Source organism: Spea bombifrons, chromosome 13 (assembly GCF_027358695.1).
Source record: "Spea bombifrons isolate aSpeBom1 chromosome 13, aSpeBom1.2.pri, whole genome shotgun sequence".
Lineage (NCBI taxonomy): Eukaryota > Metazoa > Chordata > Amphibia > Anura > Pelobatidae > Spea > Spea bombifrons.
Genome location: NC_071099.1, coordinates 10,921,904 through 10,932,528, shown reverse-complemented (window position 1 = coordinate 10,932,528; position 10,625 = coordinate 10,921,904). Strand labels below are relative to the sequence as shown.

At 44.5% G+C, this 10,625-nt stretch overlaps 1 protein-coding gene across 1 annotated transcript; it reads right to left on the bottom strand.

Moving 5' to 3' along the window:
- Positions 1-202: 202 nt before the first annotated feature.
- HRH3 (histamine receptor H3) lies at positions 203-5,048 on the bottom strand. The gene is made up of 3 exons (XM_053453799.1): positions 4,811-5,048; positions 4,391-4,557; positions 203-1,105 (listed from the first exon to the last, which is right to left on the bottom strand). Exons 1-3 carry the CDS (start codon positions 5,046-5,048, stop codon positions 203-205), a joined length of 1,308 nt encoding a protein of 435 aa, XP_053309774.1.
- Between the last annotated feature and the right edge of the window lie 5,577 nt (positions 5,049-10,625).

Below are 10,625 nucleotides of genomic sequence, written 5' to 3'. Positions count from 1 at the left end.
CCTCGTCCCACCTTCTCTGACCACATCCAATGTAGCCTTTTCATTTGAAGACTAATGGCCCAGCAAGCCGGGAATGCCGTTGTGCCCCAGACAAACCTTTCACTTCAAGCATTACAAGGACACTTATACATTAAACACCCATTGTCTGATTTTCTTGTAATGCTCCACTCACGCGGAACGGTCTCGTTACCGGGGAACGCGCTCACTTCCAGCAGCGATGAGATTTGCCATTGGGTTTAAGTGTTAATTTTTGGGGACACAAGATCTTTTTAAATGCTCTCTTGAAGCTGTAATGGCACAGAGGGTACAGAATGGGGTTGACGGCTGAATTTATCCACAGCAGCCAAAAGGAAGCCTCATACCAGTAATTGGGAACGCAGTGTCCCCTGCAAGCGGCCCTGATGATCATCAACAGGGTATAAGGGGCCCAGCAGAGCCCAAATACACAAACAATCACTGCCAGGGACTTGGCCACTTTTTTGTCTCTGGACAATCGAAATCGTTGAGCAATTCCTTGAGAAACCATCCTCATGCGTTTCTCCAGAGATGGTGTGGAGCCGGATTCATTAAAGCTCCTTCTAGTGCTTCGTGACTTCCCCAATACAGTCAGTGTGCTCCCGTTTAAGGAAGCTCTCTTGACCTCTTTCACCCTCCCTATCATCTCGGCCTCCGTTGGCTTCCCTGCCACCCTTCGACCTTGTCCTCCAGCTCGTGAAATCTTCTGCTGCAGCTTCCAACATTTCAAAGAGCTGGACCTCTTGGGTTCCGCAGTCTCCCTGTGGTCCTCGGTGGTGGTTTGGCTCTGAGCTTCCTGCAGGAGGTCCAGTCGGGTCTTGGTACGTTTCCGAATGTTTAGATAGATGCTCATGTTGAAGAACGTCACGCTAATAAAAGGGGTGAAAAACTCCAGGGTGGAAGCCGTCATCAGAAAGTACCAGTTGTAAAAGAATTCAGCGAAGCATTCTCCTTCTGGGATGATGCTCCTTCCTGCTATGTACTCCCAGGTGATGATGGCCGGCCCGTACAACAGGAACGCTAAAAGCCAAACCATGGACATCTTCACCACGGCATGTTTGCTGTTACTTTGCTGAGCCCTGTAGCTTACCTAAAAAAAAAAAAAATACATTCGTTATTAGTAGGGAACCCGTGACATAATGATACCGCCAGAAACATCTGCTATTGTGTCTTCAGCACTGAATCACTTGTCGTATGAAAGAGACAAAGGAACATCTTCGGCGAGTGAATGAACAGATACAATGTACGTAGGTGAAAAAGGCATCGCAATCAGATGGGTTGGCAAGGTTTGGTGGTGACTCACAATTACCCCGTAACAACAACAAACAGATAAACGAGGAGAGGCGTCTAGGGTTCACAAAACCCTTTTTCTACACCATTGGGCTCCAATCAGACCACCAAGACCACGAGGTATCAAACCACGCGGTCGGCCATATTCAGAGGCTACTCGCGTGTCCGCTGCGCTTGACATCCAACGCCTGTTCGCCAGTGATTACTGGTGTCAAACGAATCATTGTGATACCTTTTATCTGTTTGCTTTTTGTATTTCTAATGTAATTCTCTTTTCACCCGGAACACACCTTTGTTTTTTCTTTTTTTGTTATTCCAGTTTGAAAATGAAGGATGCTTCAAACCTCTGTCCCCGGCAGAAAGTATCTGGATACCGTGGCCCCTTCTTATTTATCTGATACATTTGCATTTTGCTTTATTTGGTGCTTTGGAATGGCGACCCTGGAGTCCAGAACCTTTGGTCCGCCAGACACCTTGGACTATAATTCCCACAATCCAGGCTGCGCTTAGGCCACGGTAACTCAAGGTTTTAATGCGTTTCTGTTTAAAATAGGCTCCATTTAAACCTAGATCAGACCTCTCAGAACTGTGATGTTGTGAAACGTGTAGGGTACAGCTGAGAGGTCATAACCCCCCTGCTAGGTGAAAACCGTGTCAAAAATTTGGGTTCAAAAAAAGCACAAATATGTTTTTATGTCAGGATGATAATATTTCAACGGCTGCTCAGTCTTTTTATAAGGGAAGAAGAAAAGCTCGTGTTAAAATAGTCATAATTGTGCTTTTTTATGTACTTATTTTTTTTAGCGGAACCTGCCTATCCGCCATGCTGTTCTCTCTCAATATCATATAGTATCAGATAAATAATTGAATTTATATGTTAGTACAGCACCATGGAACATGATGGCGCTATATAAAACAACTATAATAATATTTTATTATTAGTTATTATTATGATTAGTTATTGTTTTATATTTTATATAAAAGATCTGTTTAATTTTTAGTGTTTTAGAGCAAACCAGTATACTGTGATATTATTTAAAAAACTTTAGCGAGGGTTCTACACCTTCTCAAAATCTCGTCGTGATCCAAGTGAATTTCCCTTTTCAGCATAATTTTTTTTCATTAAAATGTGTATTTTTGACTCTTATCGAACCTCTTAGGGGGTCATGGATAACCCCCTCTATTACCCCAGAGCGTTTGGTATAATCTTGGTTATTTACAGGGATCTTGGTTAATACACAAAGCAATATTAGTACGTGGAGCAGATGAAGCATCGGGCACGTCTCGGACTTTGTCACCCGCTGTGAGTTATTACCTATCGGTCCGTGATGTTCTTGGAAACTGTAATAAGCGTTCTGTGGTCTACCTGTCGCCACCATGCAGTTAAAGACCTACCCCCGGCGTAGATAAATTACAAGCCCCAGGAATTTCCATAGAAAAGATGAAGAGACTTTGTAGCAAAACCTTGTTGTTTGAGTGTTGAAAAGATATTGTTTTAACCCGAACATAGCCGCCTGGTTTGTTAAATATATTATATGTTTTGTATGTATATGTATTAAATGGATTAATATAAAGGTATGGAAAGGGCAGCTTTGATGGATTGTGACCGTACGGTTGGGCGATACCCTTAATAGGGCATTCGGAGAGGCATAATGCCCCTGCAGTGCAAAGTGAAGCAAGGGGGTAATTGGTTGCTTTGTGTAGGAAATCCTGCTCTACTAGTCTCCGGCAGCCAGAGGGTTACAGATCCTGGAGTTTGCCTGCTTGGAGTAATTACCCCGGCCCTCTGACTGCAGGGGGGTATTTCATCTGAAGGTCGAAATCCAATAAGGATTCCCTGTAGCAGTTCGATCCTGTCTGCCTCTAACAGACTCGTTCCTCGGAGAATAACGTAACTAACTACAGATGTACTAAGTGTCCATAATCCAATCCATACAGACAGTCCCGTGTGATGTGCATTTAATGCGGGTAATATACTGACGGGGGACACGTTTCAGGAAACGTCTCGAGGTCCTATTGATTACGAGTGGGTGACGCGCTTTTACCCCTTAGCCCCACAGTTGTTGCACCGGGGAGATGGCGCTTGGTGGTGCTATTGCATGATGCGCTGTATCTGGATCATACATTGGAGTCACGTAAATGGGTTTAGATAGAGATATTCCTCTGAGAGTCCCAACATAGAAAAGGACCGCAAGTTACATAAGCTTTCAGGACCTCAGAGGTCTCTTCCTGAACTTTGACTACAAACCATAGAATATATGGGGGCGAGAATTCCACCCTATGGGGTACGGTCTGTTTTGGGCGATTGATGGGTTCCAGTTAATGGAATGGCGTGTACCTTGCGATTCCCAGTAACTGTATAGGGTATACATCTGAAATATAGATGGTATTTGTAACCGCTTTGGGGTAGGGTAGGGCGTTCCAGCCTCTGTCTGACCCGTTGGGTGTTTATCACGCATGTAAAGCCGGACGTGTATGAATTCTGCTTGCTCCAGGCTGGTATTTGGCAGGTGTAGCCCGGCAGCGTGTGAAGTACGTACACAGTTAATGATGGTTTATGGCTCTACGCAATACCAGGTGCACTCAGCAAAGTTTGGCATGGAGTGCATAGACTGTAGCGGGCGACGGCCCCTTCTGGCACTGAAATGGTTATACAGAGTCTTAAGTATACAATAAAAAACCCTCTGCTGCTCAGTCATCGTTATGTGGGATCACACCTGCCATTTAACTCACAGCCCACATGATTACCTACATGTCAAGAAAGTGATCTTGGATCAAGAAGGGTTAACTTAACAAGGTCAGTTCCACCGGAGGATTGACTGCTTAGAAGGGTTAACTGGACAAAGCCAACACTGTCAATGGGTTAACTGTACTTAGGGTGCCTGAGGCTCGTCAGTTGCCCCCACTATGGGCTGACCGTTCAAGGTTTAACTCCTTACACTTCCCATTTCTCTGCTCTGAAAGGATTAACAGAGAAAGGTTCCCCCCCGATTCTTGCCTCTGACAGGGTTAACAGTATGGGGTATCGCTGTATGTTATCAGAGCCTGTTCCAAATACCCCTACCCTGGGGTTCAAGATACTCACCGCCCTGGTCACTGATATGAACCTGTCGTAGCTGATCAGCACGATATTAAACACAGACGAAGTGCACAGCAAGTAATCCAGAACCAGCCACAGTTTGCAGACACTCCTGCCGAAGCTCCATCTGCCTGTTAGTACATAGGGCACGTAGAGCGGGATGCACAGGGCTCCTGGAATGAAGACACATTGTATTTCACTAATACAGCCTGTGACCGTACATACCCCCTCCCCACGCATAGCGCCTGTCTTAAAGACCTCATCGTCCTGCCTGTAGCCCTACGGATACATTGTATCTTCCATTTCATCTTCTACGTTCTTACATCTTCCCGCCGCACGGTAAATTAGAAGTCTTCACATATATTTACTTCCCCGCAACTTGTTGCTTCACAAGAACCGGAAGGATGGAAGCGGAACATACTTTACCTACGAGGAAATCTGAAATGGCCAGATTGAGCAGAAAGTAATTATTCTGCGTCCTCAAACTGGAGTCCACCAAGAAAGCCAGCATGACCAGAGCATTCCCCAAAACGGTGGTTACGATAAGAATCCCCATCAACACAGCGAGGAACACTGTCCAGGAGAAGGGGTAGCTGTTACTGAAGGCGAGTCCGCCGCTCCTCCATGACCCGTTGGAGAACCAGTCCTGTTGGGTGCTGTCCATTTCAGTACCACAGCGTCCACTGAGAGATCAGGAATCAGACCATCGTACCGGCGGAGAGCCCTGTGTGCATCCTCAAACGGATGGAAGACATTTGACTGGTGAGGAGATGCCTCGAAGTGGTCATTAAGACAGGAGGGTGTTATATCCAAGGGTCTTCATGATCCATTCAAGTCAACTTTTGCATAATCTACCAACCCGAGCCGCGTTCCCGTCCTTCTGACAGTCTGAATGTCACGGGATTCACGTTCCATCTGATGTGATCACCACCTGCATGTCCCACTCCAATAATATACTGAAAACACGACCCGGTATCTCCACTGTAAGATCTATACCACCTCCTCCGCTCCTCCCCTCCCTCCTATCTACCCACCCCCATTAATGAAGCCTCAGACGCAATTCACACTCCTAGCAGCCTTCCTGAGAATAATACGGGACTCTTCAGCCACAAATCAGCCGTAAATCACCTTTTTTGAAGAGATACCCCGTGTTAACTCTTTCACCCCTTAGAGTCGCAGCTTAGTGGCCGCCTTGGGGGTTTAAAAACTATTTGCGTATGCAGAGGACACCCGGTGGAGATGGGACCTCTAATTGGGATTCGGTTTAGCTCTTTACTAGTATCTCTAGTATCGAGGCTCAGATAAAAGCACAGCTGAGAGTCCCGCGCAATCCTCTCGGCGCCTTATTACCATCACAATTCTTCTTTGATTTAGCGGACAACAGCTGATTGCTTCACGACGAGGAAAACGGGGTTGATTGTAGTAAAAGGACCGCGCCGTCGATGCGTCCAATTTCCTTTTTTTATTATTTTTTTTTGGCGTTTTCCAATTACAGATTGAACAGTTTCTAACATCTGTCTCCAAAAAAACCACGCGCATTGTCAGAAATGAGTTAATTCCCACGGTTTGAGGGTTGTCAAGGAGGGCAGCGGTCCTTTTCATTAATAATCTCTTGTCTCTGCGCCGGGGAAACATATTATCACGGCTGGAGTACACTGTCATAGACAGAAGCCAAGGATCCCAGGAGAGATGATGAGGCTTACAGTCTAGAGATCTATCTCTGTATAGGATGCTCAGTAACCAGATCACGAGTCCAGCCGTGTACCTAGAACCAGATTCGCTTAACCAGATCTGACGTTTCCGGTAATCAGTTTATTTGGAATACCTCCATATCTGTTATACTTCCTACCTAACTCGTGTTGGATCTAAAATATGGATCTCGTAGCCCCATTAAAGAACGCGCATTAGCTCTAGAAGTAAGACACTCCATTGCTCATTGTCTTGGATTAGATCCAAAAGGAGCTTTCGGTGTTAGTTCATGCATGACATGGCAAGAAAGACTTAAAACACCTGGATTATTTCTGGAACAGAGACGGAACATGGAAAAGAATCAGCATCTGGAAAGAACAAAAACAGGTGTTCTAGAGTCTCTAGAGCTCCTGGGTCTAGAAGCTCTTACAGCTCAACAGGATCAGTGTTTTACAGGATCCAGAAGAACTGAGAGTTGAACCTGATCAACGTTCTATTTATGAGTTCCAAAAGAGAATGGAGGTGAACGCGATCAACGTGTTCCGGGTCCAGAATAGTCTAGAGGCAGAATCAATGTTCTCCATGGTCCAGAAAAGCTTAGAAGAGCCCGGGCCTCGACAGATGCCAGTGATTCTTCAATCCCGAATAATTTTGCCCTGAGTAGTAACATTCTTGCAACATGGATACGACCGCGTTCCATTTTAGCAAATGATTATATCTAGATTCTCCCCGACTGATAAATATTGCGGGTTGAATTTAAACGCTTCTCCTTCAGAAATGATTTTTCGAAATGTCAGCTTTGGAATTTTAATTGGACTATAAATAATTTGGGGTCCTCTACCACAAGCCTTTCTGTACAGGGAAGATCTGCTGGAGCTGTTATTAATGTCAGTATATTTTACGTTAGAATAGGGAGAAAGGTAAATACGGAAGACAAAACCGAGGGCTTTTTTTTGGTAAAATTACGTATTTTTCATTATTTTGACCCGGAAATCTACACTGACGTACAGTCTCATTATTTTTATAGAAATCCGTGGACACAGAACTAGAAGTTATCGATTCCACTTAGTTCTAATTGGACTGCGTAGGAAACTTTCTGGCTACAGATAATAGGAGTGGATCGAATCCGAGGATATCCGTAATGATGACGTGTGCGTCCCCCGGGGTCTCTCCGGTCCGTATGCAGGATAATAGCCATTAATAAATACCCCCCCAAGCTCTGAGAATTACTTTTACTGCCACTAATTCCAGAATTCACTTAGTAATTACGGTTGAAAAAAGACCTAAGACCATCACGTCCCCCCTTCTACCGATCCTTCCTGATTTTGATCCAAAAGAAGCCCCCCCCAAAAAAAAACCCAATCACGCAATTATTTTTTTTTCCACTTAGAGGGAAAAAAATGTGAGGATGGCAGAGGACTCCCAAGGTGAATCATTTGGTAATAAAACCAGCAAAAATGTTACATTTTCTTTTAATTACCTTATTTACAGAGCTATGGAATAAGATGGTGCTACACTAAAACAATAAATAATAATAATAATAAAACTATATAACCGTATCTAGGAGGTTGCTATATGAAAACACATCACGTGTGAGCTTTATGCAAGTCACTTTGTGGATGCTGGAAAGGCCTCCCACTGCATTAACCCCTTCAGTGGAGCGTGTCGCACATAATAGCACAGCGATTGGCTTGGGTTTCAGGGCTGACCCGTAGATGTTGCGATGATCTGGGTCAGTCTGTACAGCAGAGAGACGACCGGAATAGTTTCGTCTCCCACCAGGCGAGGTCGCTGTGACTTGGGAAAAGGTATTTTAGGATTGGAGTTAAAGAACTCATAGCCATGTGCAGCTGTATACAGGGGGAGAGGGGGTAACTCTGCACATGCCACAGCTTCATGAATCCACGTACCAAAAGAACGACTGTAGAGCTAGCATCCCCTGAGCAATGTGCTTAAGAGTCCATTTTTTACAGACTTTTTACATTTTACTGCATGCAAATCGCTGCAGGTATTCTCTAGTTATTAGAGTTATAAAATGAGACTTCTGTGTCATTTAACTCCTCCCACAGCAGCCTCTGCTGAAACAGGAAGTGCACTTAAGTACACTTCCTGTACATGCGCTCTAGAGCTTTCATTGAAATCAACAGGAGTAGCAGCAGCCAATCGCAGCATTAAAAAATAAAAATAATAGGAGAACTGGTGCTGTTTTGAAGGCAAAGGGCGGTTGCACCAAATTTTGATTTGGATTTTCCTTCAGTTCACTCAAAAAGAAACAATTTTTTAAAACATTCCTACTTTGCAGCACTTTTTCACACCTGCCTAAAACTTTTGTACAGTTCTATGTATTCCTTTAAACTCCGCACAGGGGATTGACAGCCAAAGATAGGGGGCGATGGCTGTGAGGGCACCTGGTGTTCTGTGCTCAGGGGCAGATGCTGTGTATATTCTGCCCTAGTCCCTCTGTTACAGTGAATCTAGGGGCAGTATCTGGAACAGGGTTCTTAATCAGGAGTGAATGGCAGTGAAAGCTTTAATGATATCTCAGCATGGCAACATCGCGCTGGACACATTAACCCCGTCTCAAACCCTGCTCTGCCCCTGACATCGCAATTAGCTCATTAAATGTGAATCTGCCTGGGGACTAACGTTTAAATGGACCGAGTCGACCTCTCCTGACCTACAGTGAGACTCCTCTCGGAAAAAGCGGTGACGCAGCTTTATACCCAGACACTGGAAATATTGCACCACTCGGTCTCCCGGTATCCAGCACTTTAATTCAAATTGTATTAGGACTCAGTTGGATGGGTTTTTAAATAATGTTGAAGTTTTCTTTTTTATGTACTACAGTGTGGGGTCACTTAGAAATTTCCTTTTTTTTTTTTTTTTTTTTTTAAAGAAATACAGATTTTGTCTATTGAAATAACATGAAATGGCTCAGAAATCCAGCGCAGGTGGGGTTAATGTTGGAAATGACTATTGTAGATGTAAACAGCTGTTTTTTTAATGAAATCTCTTCATGGACGTACAGAGGCCCTTTATCACTCCCATCACTCCTGTGTTCCAGTGGCCCTTTATCACTCCCATCACTCCTGTGACCCCAAACTTGTTGGCATCATCTGATTCAAACAGATCCAATTACAGATCGATGATCATTATTAATCACAATAAATGTATATTTTTTCTTTAAGTGACAAAATAAGGATTTAATTTTTTCCTACAAAAATGCACCAGCAATTGGGAAAGAAATACCAATTTTGTTTTCTATTTTGCCACTAAATTTGGGTGTTGATGATCATTTTTTCCGCATGTTCCCACCGTGATCCCTGCCTGCACGGCTCCCCCCCATGGCGAGGCTGCTGATGGATATTTCATTACTAGGAGGAATATGGTGTAAGGTTGATGCTGCGCACAGATCTTTTCACCCTGCGGCGTTTGTCATTCAGGACACGGATACCTGACACTTGTCTCTGGTCTTTCTTCTTTTAAAAGAAGTGATTTCCCACCAGATCTCAGGCGGCACTTAAATCGAGACTCGCTCACGGCCGCCGTCATCAGAGACGTACGCCGAGTAGCCGAGAGAACCAGGGCAGGCGGCTCAGGGGTTAATAACCACGCAGCCCCCTTTAGTCACGGGAAATTAATTATGGATTTCCGTAACAAAGAAATAAGAGCTGTGAAAATATTTACATCCAGGGATGGATTTTCCGATAAGCTGTTTAACTGCGGGGCGCTAACGCTTATGGCCAAGGTCTGCATTAGGGATAATTGCCTCTCTATATCACCGGCGAGTGACTTATTCGCAGACTACGGCCGGGGCAGCTGAATTACAAATACACCGGCTATCGGCGTCTGTGATATTATTGTATGCCGAGTTATAAATCAAACAGGGATATTTCTAACACCATAATCATCATATTTATTGTATAATAATAATATTTAACATAATAATCAATAGCCTAGCTTTATACTCATTGTACAGCGCTGTATATATATATATATATATATATATATATAATTAAATATATATTATCATCACAGGGTAAAATCTGTGATAATAGGAGGGACCTGCGCGGCTGGAAACAATCTCTAGCGCTTGAGGCTCATGCGCCGTCCGCTAAAACAACGCAGGGAGAGAACAGGAAGCGGCTTCCAACTTCCTGCTCGGGCTGGCGGAGGGGGAGAACAGGAAGCGGCTTCCAAATTCCTCCTCGGGCTGACGGAGGGAGAGAACAGGAAGCAGCTTACAACTTCGTGCTCGGGCTGACGGGAGGGAGAGAACAGGAAGCAGCTTAAAACTTCCTGTTTGGGCTGACGAGAGGGAGAGAACAGGAAGCGGCTTACAACTTTCTGCTCAGGCTGACAGGAGGATTCCGGTACCTCCTGCACTGAGGGCTCATGGGAAACGGAGAGGAATTTGCATGTTATCCTGTGACAGAAATGATAAATGGTTTTCGGTGCCGGATTCAGTTCCCTTTTAATAAACGCCTGTGAAAGCCGTACGGATTGTCTGTAAATTCAGAAGCATTCCCGAGTCCTGCTCGTCCTCTGATAT

Excerpts from the sequence above, each read along its gene's own strand:
- HRH3 (XM_053453799.1), bottom strand. The coding sequence starts at position 5,048 with ATGGACAGCACCCAACAGGACTGGTTCTCCAACGGGTCATGGAGGAGC. Across the intron at positions 4,558-4,810 it reads CATTTCAGATTTCCTCGTAG|GAGCCCTGTGCATCCCGCTC; the intron begins GTAAAGTATGTT and ends TCTTCATTCCAG. Across the intron at positions 1,106-4,390 it reads TCATATCAGTGACCAGGGCG|GTAAGCTACAGGGCTCAGCA; the intron begins GTGAGTATCTTG and ends TTTTTTTTTTAG.